This window comes from Podarcis melisellensis, assembly GCF_964234715.1.
Source record: "Podarcis melisellensis genome assembly, chromosome: 1".
In the NCBI taxonomy this organism is placed as follows: Eukaryota; Metazoa; Chordata; class Lepidosauria; order Squamata; family Lacertidae; genus Podarcis; species Podarcis melisellensis.
Genome location: NC_138528.1, coordinates 80,935,316 through 80,956,177, shown reverse-complemented (window position 1 = coordinate 80,956,177; position 20,862 = coordinate 80,935,316). Strand labels below are relative to the sequence as shown.

The 20,862-nt window shown below is 44.5% G+C and overlaps 1 protein-coding gene and 1 pseudogene across 2 annotated transcripts; both read right to left on the bottom strand.

Moving 5' to 3' along the window:
• Nucleotides 1–5,768: 5,768 nt before the first annotated feature.
• On the bottom strand, nt 5,769–6,722 carry LOC309356672 (olfactory receptor 10W1-like; the record flags this gene model as incomplete). The annotated part of the gene is made up of 1 exon (XM_081888257.1): nt 5,769–6,722. The coding sequence occupies one exon, from the start codon at nt 6,720–6,722 to the stop codon at nt 5,769–5,771; it is 954 nt and encodes a 317-aa protein (XP_081744383.1).
• Nucleotides 6,723–15,109: 8,387 nt separating this feature from the next.
• On the bottom strand, nt 15,110–16,260 carry LOC309377027 (olfactory receptor 10Q1-like; annotated as a pseudogene). Its single transcript has one exon. The product of its transcript is annotated as an olfactory receptor 10Q1-like (transcript).
• Nucleotides 16,261–20,862: the final 4,602 nt, after the last annotated feature.

Genomic DNA, 20,862 nt, shown 5'->3' with positions numbered 1-20,862 from the left:
AACTAATTATATATCTATATATCCCCCTCCCAAACTAATTATAACTTTGAGTCAAACTTCCTCTATTTACTATATATTTGGAAAACTGTTTGTTTGCTCTGCATTTGAATACCTCTTAAGATATCAAAGACAACTTTTGCATGATGGTTCCTGAGATCAAGGAGCAGGTTTGGATACAACTGGGCACCATTTTGAATCAAGATGGCAGACTGCACCTTTAAAAACTGCAGTGATTATAACAAAATTTTGCTTCACAGTTCATGAGATTAAGGAGCAGGCTTTTGCTTATGCTTGGATACAACTGGGTGCCTTTTTTTAAAAAAAAATATCAAGATGGCAGATCTGCACTAATTTTTTATTTTCCTAGAATTCCCAAGCAATGCGGGTACAAGGCTGCTATTTATACCTGGTTGTGTTTTATAATAATCACAGACGGCCATCAGGATCTGAAAAGGAGAAAAGGAAATAACAACTCGTCCTTCTAACTAGCAGCTGAGTAGCTGATTGGCAAGGGTGTCCTACTGCAATAGCTCTAGTAAACCAGCTTCCTCCAGGATGCTGAGATTGTTGTTATTCTGTTAGTTCTGTGTCTTATATAAAGGCATTCCCTCACCTAGGTAAGAACAAGGTGGTGTAGAAGTAAATTCTTACCACACCATCAAATTATAAAATGTATTAATTTAAATATGTCATTAGCATTGGGGTATATCTTTAGCACTAGGATAGTAATAATGGACTGGGGTTTGGGGGCACATGGGGAATAGAGAGAGAGACTGTCAGGGAACAGTGGTTTGCAGAGGGACATAGTCCAGAAGGCAGAAGCTGGGAAATACTGGATGGGGAACAGCTCGGAGAAGAAACACTGGAAGAGAGAGGCTTAACAGATTCACTGTCTCTGGAAAGCATTCCTCCACCCTCCCCAAGGTCAAGAAGAGCTCAGAAAGTGGCAGAACAGAAAGCACACAAAGCACAGAGGGTACAAGCTCCGATCGCAAGACATAGAAATGAGGTACATTAATAGGGATGTAAGGGGACGCGAGTGGCGCTGTGGGTTAAACCACAGAGCCTAGGACTTGCTGATTAGAAAGACAGCGGTTCGAATCCCTGCGACGGGGTGAGCTCCTGTTGCTTGGTCCCAGCTGCTGCCAACCTAGCAGTTCGAAAGCACATCAAAGTGCAAGTAGATAAATAGGTACCGCTCCGGCGGGAAGGTAAACACCGTTTCCGTGCGCTGCTCTGTTTTGCAGAAGCTGCTTAGTCCTGCTGGCCACATGACCCGGAAGCTGTACACCAGCTCCCTTGGCCAATAAAGCGAGATGAGCACCGCAACCCCAGAGTCGGCCACGACTGGACCTAATGGTCTGGGGTCCCTTTACCTAAGGGGATGGGATCCTTAATTGGGAGCACCACCATGTCTAGGAGATGTGTTCTTTGTTCTCTTGCTGGGATTATTAAAGTTTCTAACTGGTAAGAAGACTCCTTTTCCTTTGTTCTGCCTATCTACTGCCACGGGGGAGAAAGCCAATTCCCTGAAGCCTGACACAAACCCCGGAAATTGCTTGGGGATGCTGACTGTCCTGTCCTGAGGCTGCCTGCCTGCCTACCTGAGGGCAGCCAGTTCACATGGTGGTGGTGGCTGGCCCCAGAGGGCGAGGGCCAAGAAGGGCACCCAGCAGAACTGGTGCCAGGATGGGGGCGCAAACATGTGGTGGAGGCACGGAGAAGGCACCTCCTGGCCCGTGTCACTGGTCAATCAAAGGCTGCCTTCCCTTGCTTGGGCAGCAATCCTGAGGTAAGGCCAATTTATTTATTTCGCAGCAACTCACATAAATGCAGTGGAACGTGAGTGGAATGCATGTAAGTAGTGGTGTTCCTGTATTCAGGCCAGGCCCAGCTTTCCCTTGGTGCTCATTATATTAGTGAGTGGAATATTATATATCCTTCACAGCTGGTTTTCTCAATTCAGACTTGATTGAAGTGGCACTGGATGCAACCATGCAGTTCAGTTGACCACCCTATTCCTATGTGTTTGTAAAGTCCTCATGAAAATTCAACAGCATCTTTGCGCAACCTTCTCCTAATACACACCTGCTTGTATTAAATATGGCTGAACAAGCACATTTTTGCAAGGCCTAAAATAATGCATTCTTGTATTCCTTCCAGTAGCACCTTAAAGACCAACTAAGTTAGTTCTTGGTATGAGCTTTCGTGTGCATGCACACTTCTACAGATCTTGTTCTGAAGAAGTGTGCATGCACACATACCAAGAACTAACTTAGTTGGTCTTTAAGGTGCTACTGGAAGGAATTTTTTGTTTTGACTATGGCAGACCAACACGGCTACCTATCTGTAACTGCATTTTTGTATGTTATTTTCAACAAAATATGTCTGTTTTGTGGACATTCTATCCCAGTCTATGCATTTGGGGACACATTATTTGGCTGGGGAACTGCACTGCAAAATTCAGAGAAATTTGAATTTTGAAGGGTGTTTTGGTTCTTGTATGGTTTTTGGAGCACGCAGATGACATAGCTTCACCTTTAAATGTTAACTGAATTGAACTTGTCGCTCGTCCCTAGATGTGTACATAGAAGGTAGAAAGGTTGCCATGAGATTCAGTAATAACAAAGGGAAAAGCTGAAAGTAAAATTTATTTAGGAAAGAGAAAACGAAAATTAAGTATACAAGAAAATAAAGTGATATAGGAAAGGATGTGTGTAAAATGTCATATGTTGGGGCAAAATATCCAATAGTAGTAGAAGCTCATGAGAGCACCAGATTATGCTCCTGGACAGTGAAGTCACCTCTGTCTTGAGCAAGGCTTGAGATTGAGATAGGCATGCAGCTGGCAATTATGAAAACAGAACAGGTGGAAGTTTGAAGAGAAACTTTCACAATTGGTGTCCATGAGTAGCTTAGCAGGTAAACCATTTTGGCAGTTGCATTCAAGACATCTTTTATCATCAAGGCACCGTTGCTATACAAGCACCTACATTTTTGTCACCCCTAGGTTTTCTGAACACTTTACTGTACATATCACCTCCTCTTGTACTAATGTTACCTGCTCTGAACTTCAAGATGAAAATATTCAAGGACTTCTCTGGAAGTTATATGGTGCACCCTATAGCACCATTCTAACCCTCTATTTCTCAACAACTTAGACCTTTGCATAGAGATTATTGTAATTTTAAAAGAATAGCTGTTATTATCTCATCTTATTGTTCTTACTTCAACGTGTGCCCCTTGGGCCCAATCCTCTGTGATTCTTGCGTCTTATCTTTCTCCCAGTGCTTATTTCCTAGGAGAAGAAAGGCCAAGTCCCTGGTCAGGGAGTGCTTTCTTTTGAGAGAAATATGTTCTGTTTTCCCCAAGTTCACTCATAGAGACTTCTTATATTGCTTTAAATATGTGTTATGTATGAAAGTGTCACTTAAAAACAATATCTACATTGGTATCACTGCAGAGGTGAATTCAGAAACCAACCACAGGTTATATGAGTTCCTTTTTTCTTTTTCTTTGCAATGAGACAGATGGAGATATAACCATTCCTAAGTAACACTTGTACACAATGTAAGACATGGGTCTTCAGAGGCTTATCTCTGAAGTGTTATGTTGGAAGTGCTGCTAAGCACGGGTTAAGCTGCAGTGCCAATCTCTTCCCAAGAAATGTCATGCCGCCAGTTGGAAAAGGCTATTGCTTCTACCCTTGCTGCAGAGGTCGCCTGCTATTTCCACAATGTGCAAGTCTGTCCTCTGCCTTCTATGCTTGACTTCACCCATAGTGCTCAATATTACTTCCATAGTGGAAGTAATCACACATTTTGCCAGAACTCCCAGGATGTTTTTGGATCTGTGTAAATATGGATGAAATATGTTGTTGGTGCTCTGCTCGTTGTGTGATCCTTCTTTTCACCAGTGGTCCCAGACCACTTTTGCACATCAACATGCCTTCCACCTAAATTAACACTTTTTGCAGTGAATGGGGAGTGAAGGAAGATAATGACAAAGAACTACAAATCGTTTTGTTTTTTTAATCTTAGCTGCTCCTGGGAATTCTTTAATACTGTTTTCTTGACTTAAACGTATCACTTCGACCTAGATCATCTTCACTATAGAAAGCTATTGCTGATGGGAGCAATTTAAATAACTTCTAATTCATAACTATTTCTTTCCTACCCTATCCCATGGGCTCCACAGGACTCACAAATACACAATTTTATTTTCAGCTGACAGTAGCCTAGTGAGAGAGCTTTGCCTAAGGGGCGAACAAGACACTATAAGTGACACAGAGGTGCCAATTAGTCATGCCCCAAACTTGGATCTTAGAATCCAGGAATTCTCATTTTTTATACTACTTTTTCCCCTCTTGAACCAACAAAAATGATGTGCTTGCCTTATGAGGAAAATGCAGAATGGGGAACTTTGTGTCTTTCATAGAATCATAGAGTTGGAAGGGACCACAAGAATAATCTAGCTAAACCCCATGAAATGTAGGAATCTTTCACCCAACATGGGGGTCAAATCCACAACTCTGAGATTAAGAGTATCATGCCCTACTGACTGATAGATTGTTATGTTCACTCCATTTCCCTGAACAATGAGTAGTACTAAAGGTTCAGATTTTATCTGGGTTTGGTTTACTTGGGAAGGAGGCCGCTGAAAGCTTATTTGACATTTTGTAATATTTGTGTTTAGTTACAAATATACATGTTGAGCACAGGTGGAGCCAGACAGATTAAACACTCTGAACCTTGCAGATCTCCAGGAAAGACAGCCAATGCCCTCAGAACTTTATATACTTACGACCAAGTATACCCCCAACCAAGCTCTTTGTCTCAGCTGTAGTCTATTGTTCTTTTCACACACAGAGGTGCTTTGCCCTCTGGCTAGAAGGGGGATACCATATGCAGATGAGTCGCCCCTTCTGACCATCTTCTAGGTTTCTTAGAAACAGGCAGAGGGCCTTCCCGGTAGTGGCGCCTGCTCTGAGGAACGCCCTCCCATCTATCTGACTTTTAGAAGACATCTGAAGGCAGCCTTGATTAGCAAAGTTTTCAATGTTTGAAGTTTTATTCTGTTTTTAATGTTCTGTTGAAAGCTGCCCAGAGTGGCTGGGGAAACCCAGCCAGATGGGTGGGGTACAAATAAATTATTATTATTATTATTATTATTATTATTATTATTATTATTATTGGGATACAGCAGTGTCGTGGGGTTTCAACACTCTTTCAATTACTGCCTTGGGGCAGCCCACACGGATAACCCTGTTCCCAGAAATCGTGTTCACAGAAGAAAAGCCTCTTTGTTTCTAATTGAATTCAAGTTGAGTTCTGCTAGATCTGACTGAAGACCTTTTTAGTCCAGCATACAAAATTCATCCTAGTATAGTTCTATCTTGAGAGCACAGAGATGGGTGTTAACTGTGGGTTGGGTACAGCTCATGCATATTAAGTATTTTGTAGAGATCACATGACATTATCAGCACAAAAGTGCCCTTTAATTCAGATTTACTCTTTTTTTGGGAGGGGAAATCTGATAAGTTAAAACAACAACAACAGACAATTGCCAACGACCTATTTGCAATATCGGAATGGTCCATTTGCATCATTAAGCCTCTGTCTGGAAGCACCCATCAAGATATTGCTCTAAGTTACCCAGCTTAGGCTGGCTGAGATAACACATGTTGGTCCTCCTCTGGAGCCTAGAAGTGGTTTCTCCATGAAAGAGGTGAAGCAAACTTGTGACCATCAGCCCGCAATGCATGAAGCTTAGTGGCATTCAGATTCCCTTTGGAAGATTCGGTGTCTGATGACTTTCCTCAGGGCTACTTTCATCTCTCTGTTCCTCAGGCTGTATATGATGGGGTTAAGTAGCGGTGTACCCAGAGTGTACACCATTGATAGCATCTGGTCCTGCTTTGGAGAAAAGCTGGAGCTTGGACGCAGGTACATGAAGCTGCAGCAACCGTACTGCAGGGCCACTACAGCTAAGTGGGAGGAGCAAGTGGAGATGGTTTTTCGGCGACTGTCTGCAGAATGGATCCGCAGCACTGTAACAGCGATGAAAAGGTAAGAGGCGCAGATCAATATGAAGGGTACAGCAATGGCCGTAATCCCAGTGAGGAACACACCAACCTCATCGAGCTTGGTCTTGTTACTGGTGAGCTGTGATACAGGTGGCACATCGCAGAAGAAGTGTTCAATTCCATGCTCGCCACAGAAGGGGAGGTGGAAGACCAGCCACACCAGCATGAATGAAATCAAGAAACCAATCAGCAGGGAGGCAGCCACTAGCTGAATGCACAGCTGCTGCGTCATGATGAGGGTATAGTACAAGGGTTTGCAAATGGCCAGATAGCGGTCGTATGCCATGATGGCCAGTAAGAAGCAGTCGGCACTGCCCAGTCCAATGAAGAAGAACATCTGAGCACAGCAACTTCTAAAAGTGATGGACTTCCTCTCCTGCAAGCTGGTCAGCAGCATCTGTGGGACTACAGCTGCTGTGTAGCAGAGCTCAACCACAGAGAGATTCCCCAGGAAGAAGTACATGGGAGTGTGTAGGTGAGGGTTGCCCCAGATAGCTACCATAATGAGTACGTTACCTGTGATTATGGCTGCATAGATCACGCTGATGCCCAGGAAAAGTAAGATCTGACACTCTGGCTGGGTGGGGAAAGCCAACAGCATGAAGTCCAGCACTGCAGTGCAGTTCCCCTGGAGCATCCAACCGACTAGCTCCCGTTCTACAGAGTAATGAGGATGAAAAATAAGATAGCACCAGTGCTAATTAGAGAGCCTGGATGTATCTGATATTGAAAAATAGGCTCCAACAGGAAAGGAAACATACTACCTGGAAGAACATCAAGTCCACTGACTAATGAGAACATCAAGGCCAGGACTCAGGTGTTCATACCAAGCACAAATGATTTCATTAATAAACTGTAATGGTCAGCTTTGTGTTTTGATTACAAGTCCTTTGATTATCAGAGCTTAATGGGAGCCCCAGTTTTATGCTTCAGTTTCTAGCCCTCAAAATTTAGAGATAAACTGTAGTTCATTGCTAAATATTTATAATCCAGAATTTGAGTAACAGGAAATAAATTAAATATAAATTATTTGTAAAGAATGTGTTTCATTTTTTTTGACAGATCACCCAAATTTAGAGAATATTGACAAAGTTAGATACGTAACAGGATTACAAAAATGTTGGGAATAAGATTTGTGTTATGCTATTGAGCCAATTAAATGGGAAATACTATGGAACAAGGTGCATATGAAATCAATCTCAGCGAAGATTCAAGAATAAAGTAATATTTAGTCACTGGTAATTTTATCACACATGAACCCCAATCTGTCCCTGAAATGTTAGCATTGAAGAAACCCCCCCCACACAAAGGAATGCATTTTCTCTTATGGTGGGAGTCTTGCCCAGAGGCAAATGGTCTTCCTAGAAATCAATTTTATAACAAAGCAAGAATTGCTACCAATCCCTTCATTAGCATTACTGGTGGTATGGGATGGGCTAAGTGATGATGGTTTGGATGAAGAATTGATTTTGCACTTTTGAGCTGACAATATGGTTATTGCAAGAAAAAAAGAAATATGTAGAAGGATTCAATAAGGAGTTGTGGCATAATCAAATCTGGTTCATAGTGAAAGCTGAAAAACTAACTCAAAAATAATTAAGATATACTAGGAGGACAAACAAAACAAGATCCCTTTTCAATTATGTTCACATGCCTCCTATGAAATATGCTGTTATTTGGAATTCTTAATAACATTTCAGCTTTAAGTGAGACTATCACAAGACTTAGATGACAATACCATATATATATAAATTACAGACACCATCCAGTAGCCAAACCATGGTGGCACCTCCGGATGCTGCACCCCCCTGCAATCCCTACACAGATCTGGCTGACACAGGCCACAAAACCACAGCTCGCCCCTATACACGAAGCCAAGCCAGAGCACAACTAAGTGCAGTACAGCCATCTTCTCAGAAAAACTCTTCACAAAGTTCAAGAGGTCAAGACACAAAGACTTTAGCAACTAATCCACACCTAATGACCCACCTAAGTGGTACTCAGGATATCACTCAAGAAATCACTCAAGATATCCCTCAAGTAATTAAGGAACAAAAGAAGAAAAGGCACACTAGCCTGGGAACTTCCTCTCTGCCCAGAACATTGGAGGCTATACACCACACCCCCTCAACAGTATTTATAGGAACTCAAACACTGAGATCCTGCTCTGTTCCAGTAACAAGAAGCCGAAAGCACCAGCCTGAAGATGACGAGTGAGACCTCGTCGAAACGTCGCCTAGACACCCCAACTTTTACACGGGAAGACACCCGAGGACACCAAAACCTGCATTCCTGTACCCGTGAAAATCTACGAAAGCATATATATATATATATATATATATATATATATATATATATATATATATATATATATAGTTTAAAAATACTACTCCCTCAACACCAATTATATAATTATTTTCCAAGTAATGTGAATAAAATGTCCTGAATTTATACTTTGTGTGTGTAAGTTACATTTTAATTCAACTGTATTGTTTTTCTTTATTTCTGTATCCTTGTGTGTTATTGGAATACATGTTCTTGTTTAAATAAATAAAAATTCTTTTAAAAATCCTATTGCTTCTAGATTACTGTTATTGAGCTGAGGGTGGAAACAGATATTCGGCAGCAATGATTTCCCAGTGCCCTGTTTGTGGGGTGGAGGAGCGGGGAAGGGGCTGCTCAACTCTTCTTCATACCCACAGATTCTGGCTCCTTTCCCTCACTCGCCTGGGGATCACATGTGAGCTCCTACTCTGTAGGAAGTGTTGCAATGGAAAGGTGATGAGTAGCAGAAGAATTTCAATTTATACCTTGACCTTCAGTTCAAAGAGTACACATGGATGGCATCAGATCACATCCACACCAGGCATTTAAAGGACTCTTACACCACTTTAACAGTATAGAATCCTGAGAACCCTCAACACAAAGAGCAAAAGAGTTTCTATCCATGGGTTTAGAGCAGTCCTCTTCAATTCCAGGTACTAAGTCTTACTATCTGCAGGAAGCTTAGCCAATGGTGGTCAGGGATGATGAGAGCTTTAGTCCAACAACAAATGGGGAGCAAAGGCTGAAGGATCCAGCTTTAGGGAAACAGAATTCATGCCATAACATTTGCATAGAAGCCAATCCATGGTTCTTGTGAAACAGTCAATTCCACCCCTGGACTCTTTTCCCACTTTCCTATGCAGGTTATGATGTAAGCATTTGGCAGCAGGATCACACTGAATTACTGCAAAGTTCACAACTCACCCCCACAGGATGCAGAACTGGGAAGGACAGTGCTGGTGTACTGGTTCCTTCTTTTCACTGCTAAAACGAGAAGCTTCTTGTGATGTGCTTTCTTTCAAGAGAGAGGCTAGGAGGTTTTCCAATGCGCAGATATGTCCTCCTGCCTGTAAAGCTTTGTAGATCTATGGATGAAGAAGTTTTCTACTGCATCCTCCATGATATCCCCAAAGTGATCAAGTTTAATATATTTGCCTTGTGACACATGGGATCCAGCTAACTTACCTCCATGAAATACCCCAATGGTTTCCTTCTCCGTGTAGGGAACCGCTCTAAAATGGTTGTGTAGGTTACCAACTAAGCCAACAGATTTGTTTTTGTTTTTTGTTTTAAGTTATGACTTCCGTTTATATGGGTACCTTGTGTTGCTTGCACTTTCATGTAAAAAGTGATGTGCCTACTGTTTGAATTGGGAAGGATAATACAAGTCTCCTAAGCATTATTACTCACCTGTGAACCAATATGGAATGGCAAAGTGAATAAATTGGAGATTTGAGATATCGCTCTTCTTGATACGACATTAATTAAATGCCATACAAATTAAATAGAATCGTAGAATTGTAGAGCTGGAAGGGACTCCAGGGGCCGATGTTAGAATTCCTGCTCCATGATTGCAGTCATGAGATTGTTGTCTTTCACATGACCGTGTATGTTTTGACTGCACAGAGATGGGAAGTGATGGAGACAGGTTGTTTGTGTTATTGTTCCGTGAAGTGGGACTATTGTCCTTTGTTCATTCTCTTTTGCTGTCTGATGCTAGAGAGAGAAGGAGCCATGTTGCAGTGCTCAATGTGTGTTTATATGTAAATAAAGTAGATTAGCCAAAATGCTGAGTTGCTGAGGTCTGTTACGCAAACTGCGAAAACTCTACAGATCCCTAAGTGTGCTGATGTCTGTTGGCATCGGTCGCTGTGATGTTTGGGCAGAAGAAAGGGAAGGGAGGGAACATGCCAGTTGGGCATGTGTCTCTGCCAGGGTCCTACTTGAGAGCAGGACGAGCTCCTGACAGTCCTTTAGTCTGACCCCCAGCTAAAGCATCAATGACAGATGGCTAAACAATCTCTGTCTTAGAACCTCCAATGAAGGAGAGTCCACAAGTGGCATAGTGTGGGTCCTCTGCACCTGGGGCATGTATGCGTGCACTGGGATGGGGCGGGGAGCGGAGGATGGCCATGCCAGCCCCAAGTCCTCACTGAGGAGATTTCACCCCTCCCATACCCAAGAATCTCCTGACCATCTCCTGAGGTCTTTGCTGACTCTACAGAGAGGAGGAGCAATGAACTGCTCTCTACTTAATTAGTCATGTGAGTGAATCTCAATGTGTGAGAGAGAGTCAGTCAGTGAGCCGGAGAGAGAGTGCAAGAGATATTATTTAGAGATAAGATTGCTGCTGCAGGCACTCAGAATATTTAGCTCTGTATAAAGTTTGTATAATAGCTGTAGTAGTAGAATAAAAGGAAGATATTTTACAGAGCTGCTCTCCGAGTGGTTTATACTCTGCAAGACTCTGCAAAACGCTGCTGCGCAACGACTGCATTACAGAGAAAGTAAATCCGGTGCTCTCAGCTCCAAGCTGTGAGTCCGCAGCACTGTCACCTGTTCCTGTGTCAAAGGAGGACTCTGGCAGTGCTACCCAGCTCGCCTAGCCCAGACGGGGCTGTAGTGCATGAGTCCAGTTGGTACACTGGCTCAAGGGCGATGCTGACATCGGTTATGGGCCCAGTCGTCTGACCAGTCGTTGTTCCAGTCATCCCAGTCGTCCCAGTTGCCAAGGTGTCTGTTGCTGATCGCTGGACGGCGGAACGGAGGCTGCATGCTGGACTGATTTGTGGTGCCTAGAAGCAGAGCTGTGTTGAAGCAGAGTGCTCAAGCTGCCGCTGTTGCTGTTACTGCTGCTTGAGGTATGTTGCTGACTGCAAAAGGAAAGAAGATAGCACCCCTGTTTGCCTGTTAATTGCGCTTTGAGTGGGGGAGAGAGTGGCTGAAGAAGTCCAAAGCTTTATCTGTGTTTGCACGAGGGAAGTGTCTTGCTCTAAGTAATAGCAGACATGGCCTGTGCACATTCTGGCCAGATGGCTCTATCTTTTCCCCTCCTCACGCCTGAAAACTATGCAGTTTGGCAAGTTAAGATGAAAGCGCTTTTACAGAGGGAAAAGCTATTTCACACCATAGAAGATGACCCTCCAGATAAAGATGATGATGATTGGGCTGAGTGGCATGCTGCAGATATGAAAGCCCGAGGGACAATTGTTTTGAGTGTTTCAGACCACTTGCTGGTAAACTTAGAGGGTCAAGAGACTGCCCAAGCTGTTTGGCATAAGTTGAGAGATATGCATCTGAGACAAAATGCTGGTTCCAGTGTGATTTTCTTCAAGAAGCTGTGCAGGTTACAGTTGCAGAAAGGTGGTGATTTGTCTAGCCATCTATCCCAGTTAAAGCATCTCAGACAGGACCTTGTTCAGCGAGACCTGGCTATTTCAGAGGCTGTGTTTGCAATGCTGATGATAAATAGCCTAGATGAGTCTTATGATGGAGTAGCTGCCCAGATTTCTACAATGCCTTCTGACCGGCTAACAGAAGATTATGTGTCTAGCGTGCTCTTGAATGAGTGGGATCGCAGACAGGCTGTTAAAGAAAGCCGGGACTGTGCTACAAAAAATGTGTTTGAAAATGTGCCTGAGTTTTCAGCAGGGGAAGGTGAAAGTGAAACTGCTGCTGTTAAAGCACTAAAGTTGAAGCGGTGCTTTTCATGTGGAGCACAAGGCCATTTGAGTTTCCAGTGCTGCAAGAAATCTTCAAAGAAGAAGGGAAACTTCAGAGGCAGAGGGGGAGGAGGACGAAATCCCCAAGCACCTGCTACTTCAAAGGTTTTGCTCTCTCGCTGCTGCAGTCAACGTGGGCGGAGTTTCTTCGTGATTGACTCTGGCTGTACCAACCACGTAGCCAAAGATAAGGATCTCTTTGTTCAGCTTGAGAAGCAAGAGAAAATAATTCATCAAGCAGATGGGACAGTTCTCACGAGTGAGGCTAAAGGAACTGTGTTCTTAAAGAGCCTGAATACAACAATTAGGAATGTCCTGTATGCGCCTGAAATTCAGGACAATTTATTGACCGTTTCCCAGCTTGATCATCAGGGTTTTAAGGTGGTGTTTGCTAAATCTCGCTGTGAAATTCGTCGAGATGGCAAGCTCATTCTATATGCAAAATGTGTAAATGGTCTGTATCAATTGCCTTTTGTTTCAGGTACAGGTACTGCAGAAGCAACTGAGAAAGAGTGTTGCAATTTGTCTGTTGATAAGAATGAGAAGTTGCATGACCAATGTATTCATCATTACCACCGCATTTATGGTCATTTGAATTTCCAGGCTGTGGCAAAAATGCCTGACATGGTTCAGGGTATGAAGCTAAAAGAATGTCCCTACCACATGAAATGTGTTTCTTGTGCTGAAAGTAAGGCAAGGCAAGCTCCCAAAGGTACAGAGTCTGGGAGAGAGGCCAAGAAACCATACGAAGTCATTCATGCAGACTTAGTGGGGCCTCTAGCGCTCTCTAGAGGCAATTCAAGGTTTTTCATGGTTTTGATAGACTCCTACTCTAAATATGCATGGGTCTATGTGCTGCAGAAAAAGTCTGAAGCCTTTACTAAGTTTCGTCAGTTTTGTAAATGGCTCAGGAATGTACATAATGAGAATGTACATTGTTTTTTCACTGACAGGGGTGGAGAGTTTTGTTCAGAAGAGTTTGAGGCTTTTCTTTCTGAACAGGGCATTGAGCATAGGACTGCCACGCCCAGGTCGCCCTGGCAGAATGGTTTGTGTGAGAGATTGAACCAGACCCTGCAGCAAGGAATTAGAACACTGTTACATGATTCGGGGCTGCCCAATCCCTTTTGGGCCGAAGCTCTTTCGTTTTTCTGTCACGTTTATAACAGGAGGTACCAGTCTAGTATAAATTGCACCCCATATGAGATGCTTCACGGAAGGAAGCCATGTGTGAAGCACTTTAAAATTTTTGGTTCGGAGGTTTGGGTGCGCACCTCGCAGGGTGACAAACTGAGTAAGCGTGGAGAACATGGTGTTTTCCTAGGATATGAGAAAGGGTCTTATCGTGTCCTGATCACAGACACGAAAACCATAAGGCTGACCAGGAGTATTGATGACAATCCACAATGGGACAGAGTTGGTGTTTTTCAGTGCCATCCCATTTGTGGTGATGGTGCAAGAGGGGCAAAGAAAGTTAAAAGGGAGGCAAGTTCTGATGTGATTGATAATTCTGATGCCAGTGTAGATCCAGATGATGGCACAGATTATCAGAGCCCAAAAGCCTCAGGTGAGTCTGACGCTGATTCAGACTTAGCAGCTTCATATACTTTAGCTCCCCATACTCCTGAAGAGGAGGAAGCACCAGAACAAGAGGATCAAAGAGTTTTGCGCAGATCTGAGAGAACAACCAAGGGGGTACCACCGAAAAGGTTTTCAGAAGAGTTTGCAAAGGCTGCGGTCACATGCAACTCTGGTGGGATTTTTAAACCTAGCATGAAGTGTGCTGAGAGTAGTGACACAAAACGCTGCATTTATTTCCTTACCTGACAATTGAAGGAAAGCATGTGTTTAAGTACTGAAAATGGTTTGTTCAAATCTGCCTAATTAGCAATGTCAATTTGTATTTGAGGAAGAAATGTGTATGAAGATTTTTCCAGAAGCTGCTTATTCATTTGTGTATTCACATTGTGTATTTTGTGTAAACTACAGGTTGAGATTTATGCTTTAACTCTTTCCTAATAGACACAGAGTGGTTGAAGTAACTGTTTAATGATATGATAAAGTGTCTTAGATAAGGGGGAAGAGAGATACCTGCAAGTATGTTACCAAGGTTGTAAGCAGAAAACAACTTTTGGAGTGTGTGTGCAAATTGCAGTTATGTTAAAGATTCTTGAATGGTCGGATGAAATGGGGGAGGATGAGGAGATTTCACCCCTCCCATACCCAAGAATCTCCTGACCATCTCCTGAGGTCTTTGCTGACTCTACAGAGAGGAGGAGCAATGAACTGCTCTCTACTTAATTAGTCATGTGAGTGAATCTCAATGTGTGAGAGAGAGTCAGTCAGTGAGCCGGAGAGAGAGTGCAAGAGATATTATTTAGAGATAAGATTGCTGCTGCAGGCACTCAGAATATTTAGCTCTGTATAAAGTTTGTATAATAGCTGTAGTAGTAGAATAAAAGGAAGATATTTTACAGAGCTGCTCTCCGAGTGGTTTATACTCTGCAAGACTCTGCAAAACGCTGCTGCGCAACGACTGCATTACAGAGAAAGTAAATCCGGTGCTCTCAGCTCCAAGCTGTGAGTCCGCAGCACTGTCACCTGTTCCTGTGTCAAAGGAGGACTCTGGCAGTGCTACCCAGCTCGCCTAGCCCAGACGGGGCTGTAGTGCATGAGTCCAGTTGGTACACTGGCTCAAGGGCGATGCTGACACTCACCACAGACCAAACCTCAGCAGCCTGAGCCAGAGACAAGGGAGACAAGGGGAGAGAGAAAGGGGTTCGAAGGCGCACCCCATTTGCAAAGGACAAAAACAAAAAAGTCTTCATTTCTGTAAAGTGCAGGTAGGAGACACCTGTTGAATCTCCGTGGGAATGCTGTCAACAGGCCTGTTCTGTGGTTTAAACTTTTAAGACGAACCAGCCATTTTTATCATTATTCAATTTTGTGATTAATGGTATTATATTTATCCTGTAAATCTTTCTGTACACCGCCAAATATTGTGTATGCTGGTCAAAGCTATGACCTGAGGTTCAGGGAGACCATTAGGTCTACAAACATGCCCACATGTCAATAATAGCAATCCCACTGGCCTCTGGTAAAGTCCCAGTTCTAAAAACATTTGTTCTCAGTGTGGCTCCTCTCTTGAATCAGGCACCCATGGCAAGGACCCTGCTTACCCCACCCTAGTTCCAGCTCTGGTCCTAATCACCTTCTTTAGATCCTGCTTGACATTCTTGTTCCTCAGGCTGTAGATGAGGGGGTTTAGCAGTGGAGTGACAAAAGTGTATATGAGAGCAAGATGGCGGTCGTCATCCTCTGACGAATCTGTCTTGGGACGCAGGTAGACAAGGCTGCAGCACCCATACTGTATGATCACCACTGTCAAGTGAGAGGAGCAGGTGGAGAAGGCCTGTTCCGCCCAGTTGTTGAGCGGATCCGCAAGATGGCAGTCACAATGTAGATGCATATTATAATAAAGGGAATAGTCAGGACTGTGACAGCAACACTGTACAACGCAGTCTGGTGGACATGGGTGCTGGCACACGCCAGGCGCAACACAGGTGGCACGTCACACAGGAAATGGTTGATTTCGGGCTGGTGGCCACAGAAAGGCAAGGTGAAGATCAGCACTGTCAGCTCCAATGAAACCACAATACCAAGCATTAGTGAGCCAACCACGAGCCATGTGCATATCTGCCAGGTCATGATGAGGCTGTAGCGAAGTGGGTGGCAAATGGCAACGTAACGGTCATATGCCATGACAGCCAGCAGGAAACAGTCTGTGCCCCCTAGTGCCAGAAAGAAGAACATCTGTATGCCACAATTTGCAACTGGGATTGGTCTATGGGCATCTAAGATGCTGCACAGCAGTTGAGGCACTGTTACAGTGGTGTAACAGATCTCCAGAAAAGAGAGGTTGCCCAGGAAGAAATACATGGGGACGTGTAGGGAATGATCTGTGCAGGCCACCCAGCTGATGGAGACATTGCCAAAGAGGATGATGAGGTAGAGCGGAAGGAAGAACGTGAAGAGGAGAGCCTGGATCTCAGGAACGGTGGAGAATGCCCGGAAGATAAACTCATAGGCAATGGATTGGTTGCTCTGTTTCGCAAGTGCCAAGTACATCTCATCAGTCACTGTACAAAAGAAACAGTGGGTTAAACATCAATATGCTGTTCTCAGTTATTTCACTGGAATGTGTGGTACTCAAATTCTTGGCATGATTATCAACCTCAGATGTTTCACTGCTTTCTCCATACATCTATGTTACACTGTACTGTAAATGTGGCAATCACCACAAATGCAGGGTGTCTGAAGGACAATATCCTCCCATATGAACCTGCCTGGGCTCTAAGATCTTTGGGAGAGGCCTCCTTCCAGTCCCGTCACCCTCACAGACATGCTTGGTGAGGAGAAGATGGAAGACCTTTTTTGGCGGTGGCTCCCAGACTTTGGAACTCCCTTCCTAGAGAAGTTAAACGGGCTCCCTCCTTCTTGTCCTTCCATCTGCAGGTGAAGAATATTCAATTCCAGCACGTTTTGGGGAAATGATTGTTTTTAAGGAAAGAGCTTTTAATAGTGTGGTGCTGTTGTTGTTTTTACTATCTGTGTTTTAACAATTTGTTCTTATACCGTTTTTATAGGATTATAATTGAATTTCTTTTTAACTATTATACTTTATATGTACACCTTGAGTTCTAGGGAAAAGGCAGGTAATAATAAAAGTAACAACAACAACAATATAGAATGCCACTGCATGAATATGAAATAGATGCTTTGTAATTATTAGTACTATTTTAAACATCATGCGATTAATCTGTGTTTCCCCCTCACAGCATACTTAATGCTTAAGTCATTATAATCACCACTTATTTCAGGAATACAGAACTTGTAGTTCTCCAGATATTGCTGGACTACAACTCCCATCGTCCCTGACTGTTGGCCATTCTGGCTGGGGTTGATGGAAACTGGGGTACAACAACCCATGGAAAGCCACAGGTTCCTTATCCCTGCCTTATTTTATGTTAAATAATTTTATTCATGTTATAATAATAATAATAATAATAATAATAATAATAATAATAATAATAATAGTTTATTATTTATATCCCGCCCATCTGGCTGAGTTTCCCCAGCCACTCTGGGCGGCTCCCAATCAGTGTTAAAAACAGTACAGCATTACATATTAAAAACTTCCCTGAACAGGGCTGCCTTAAGATGTTTTCTGAATGTCAGGTAATTCTTTATCTCTTTGACATCTGATGGGAGGGTGTTCCACAGGGCGGGCGCCACTACCGAGAAGGCCCTCTGTCTGGTTCCCTGTAGCCTCACTTCTCGCAATGACGGAGCCGCCAGAAGGCCCTCGGCACTGGATCTCAGTGTCCGGGCTGAACGATGGGGGTGGAGACGCTCCTTCAGGTATACAGGACCGAGGCCGTTTAGGGCTTTAAAGGTCAGCACCAACACTTTGAATCGTGCTCGGAAACGTACTGGGAGCCAGTGCAGATCTCTCAGAACCGGTGTTATGTGGTCCCGGCGGCCACTCCCAGTCACCAGTCTAGCTGCCGCATTCTGGATTAATTGCAGTTTCCGGGTCACCTTCAAAGGTAGCCCCACGTAGAGCGCGTTGCAGTAGTCCAAGCGTGAGATAACTAGAGCATGCACCACTCTGGCGAGACAGTCTGCGGGGAGGTAGGGTCTTAGCCTGCGTACCAGGTGGAGCTGGTAGACAGCTGCCCTGGACACAGAGTTAACCTGCGCCTCCATGGACAGCTGTGAGTCCAAAATGACTCCCAGGCTGCGCACCTGGTCCTTCAGGGGCACAGTTACCCCATTCAGGACCAGGGAATCCTCCACACCTGCCCGCCTCCTGTCCCCCAAAAACAGTACTTCTGTCTTGTCAGGATTCAACCTCAATCTGTTAGCCGCCATCCATCCTCCAACCGCCTCCAGGCACTCACACAGGACCTTCACCGCCTTCACTGGTTCTGATTTAAAGGAGAGGTAGAGCTGGGTGTCATCTGCATACTGATGAACACCCAGTCCAAACCCCCTGATGATCTCTCCCAGCGGCTTCATATAGATATTAAAAAGCATGGGGGAGAGGACAGAACCCTGAGGCATCCCACAAGTGAGAGCCCAGGGGTCTGAACACTCACCCCCCACCACCACTTTCTGGACACGGCCCAGGAGGAAGGAGCGGAACCACTGTATGACAGTGCCCCCAGCTCCCAGCCCCTCTAGACGGTCCAGAAGGATGTTATGGTCGATGGTGTCAAAGGCCGCTGAGAGATCCAGCAGAACTAGGAAACAGCTCTCACCTTTGTCCCTAGCCCGCCGGAGATCATCAACCAGCGCGACCAAGGCAGTTTCAGTCCCATGGTGAGGCCTGAATCCCGATTGGAAGGGATCCAAATGGTCCGTTTCCTCCAGGCGTGCTTGGAGTTGTTCAGCAACCACCCGCTCAATCACCTTGCCCAAGAATGGCAGATTTGAGACTGGGCGATAGTTGGCCAAATTGGCCGGGTCTAAAGATGTTTTTTTAAGAAGCGGTTTAATGACCGCCTCTTTCAGCGGGTCTGGGAAGGCTCCCTCACAGAGGGAAGCATTCACCACCCCGCAGAGCCCATCGCCCAGCGCTTCCCGGCTCGCTTTTATCAGCCAGGATGGGCAAGGATCAAGGAGACAGGTGGTCGGTTTCACTCGTCCAAGCAGCCTGTCCACATCCTCGGAGGTAACAGATTGGAATTGATCCCATATAACAGGACCAGACAGAACTCTAGCACTCTCCCGCCCTGGCCCTGCTCCCACGGTGGAGTCTACCTCCTTCTGAATCTGAGCGAATTTATCTACAAAAAACTTTGCAAAAGCATTGCAGGAGATCTTGGGGTCCCTACCAGGCCCCGGTGGTACAGGTGGTTCCAATAAACTGCGAACCACCTGAAAAAGTCTCCTGCTGCTGTTTTCTGCAGATGCAATGGAGGCGGCGAAGAAGGCCCTCTTCGCCGTCGCCATTGCCACTTGGTAGGCTCGACGTTGAGCTCTAACCCGTGTCCGGTCTGATTCAGAATGAGTTTTCCGCCACCGGCGCTCTAGCCGTCTCAACGATTGTTTCATCACCCTCAGCTCCGGGGAAAACCACGGGGCTGTCCGGGCTCCATGCAATCGGAGAGGGCGCTTCGGAGCCAGACAGTCAATTGCTCTGGTTAACTCCGCATTCCAGCGGGCCACCAGGGAATCAGCTGAAAGGCCATCAACTTGGGATAAAGCATCCCCTACCACTCTCTGGAAGCCAATTGGATCCATTAAGTGGCGGGGGCGGACCATCCGAATCGGTCCCACCTCCCTGCGGAGGGGAAGGGTTGCGGATTATGTTATATTTTTTACAATTTGTAGCCAAAACCATTATGCATTAAGCATTCTTCCTTGTGAAGAAGAAAAAGAAAGGAAATGACATAGAAAGGAAAAAAGAAAGAACATGGCACGTGATTGGGGAGAGAGACAAAATAGCAAAAAAAACTGTGTATAGTACTGTGAATAAATTAAGAGGGAACATATCATCATTTACCTCAGGGTTGTCCAACCTCTCAGGCCAAGAGGGCTGCAACACAGAACCCATGCACCACACACTGAATTAAATTTCCATATTATAAATTAAAGTGTTCTCAATTTGAAACCATACTGGACCCTGCTTAGCTTAGCAAATATCCTGGCAGTTTTATTGCTGCACCACTAGGAGGGGTTGTATTTCCATTTTATGTAAGTTTAATCATTAAGATAGTTTGCCACGTTTGCCCTAACCAGTCAGTTATGGCAGGGGGGATTTTTATTTTTCCATTTTTGTATAATACACTGAATTGCTGTTGTTAGCAGTGTAGTAATCACCTACATCCCTACTTTGTTTTATAAGCAAAAATTGAGACCCTAAAACTGAATGTAATAATATAGTCGATAATGTAGTAGAGTTACTTCAAGACCTGTGTTCATGTTGCATTTCCTTTCATCATCTTCCTATCTTGATAACTAATTTGTGCACAGGTCCCACACTGCAGTGACCCCACTGCCGACCAAACTCAGGTCAATAGACATCTCAACACACCCAGTATTGACCAGGACACCCAGCCCCTGGTGGCATTACTGAAGTGGCCACCCTTCCTTTTTCAGTCCTGGCAGCAACCCATTGCATTGGTTCCACTACGCAAGTCCACGAGTGAGAACCACAGGGAGAAATCAGGGCAGCCAGCAGTCTCCCCTTAGTCTCACAAGCGAATAGTTTTGCTCGGTGTTTTCTCATAGTCAGACGATTTCCCCAGCAGCACAAGCTGTTCATTTTATATAGGCATCCTGCTACTACTGTGGTATCTGGGCTAAAAAAAGTAATTTGCAAAAGATGTGGGGGTTTTTGTGGGGGGACAAGTGTGATACAATTGTGATTGGTCTGGAGAGAGTGGACTTAAGGCTCATCCACACTTCCCTTTGTTCTGTGATGTCCATTTTCCCTGTGAATTCTAGGCACAGGTCTGAGAGGTTGTTTTTCCCCCATCCTGTCACTTTCCCTGGGAAAACCCACTGTTTATTGCTGAATCAGAACAAACATCCATCTGCAGAAAACTTGATTGCCATTTGTTTAGATTCAGCAGTAAACTGAGGGTTTTCCTACCCAGGGAAAGCAGTGGGATGAAATAAAAACCTCCCCAACCCACGCTCAGAATTCACAGGACAAACAGA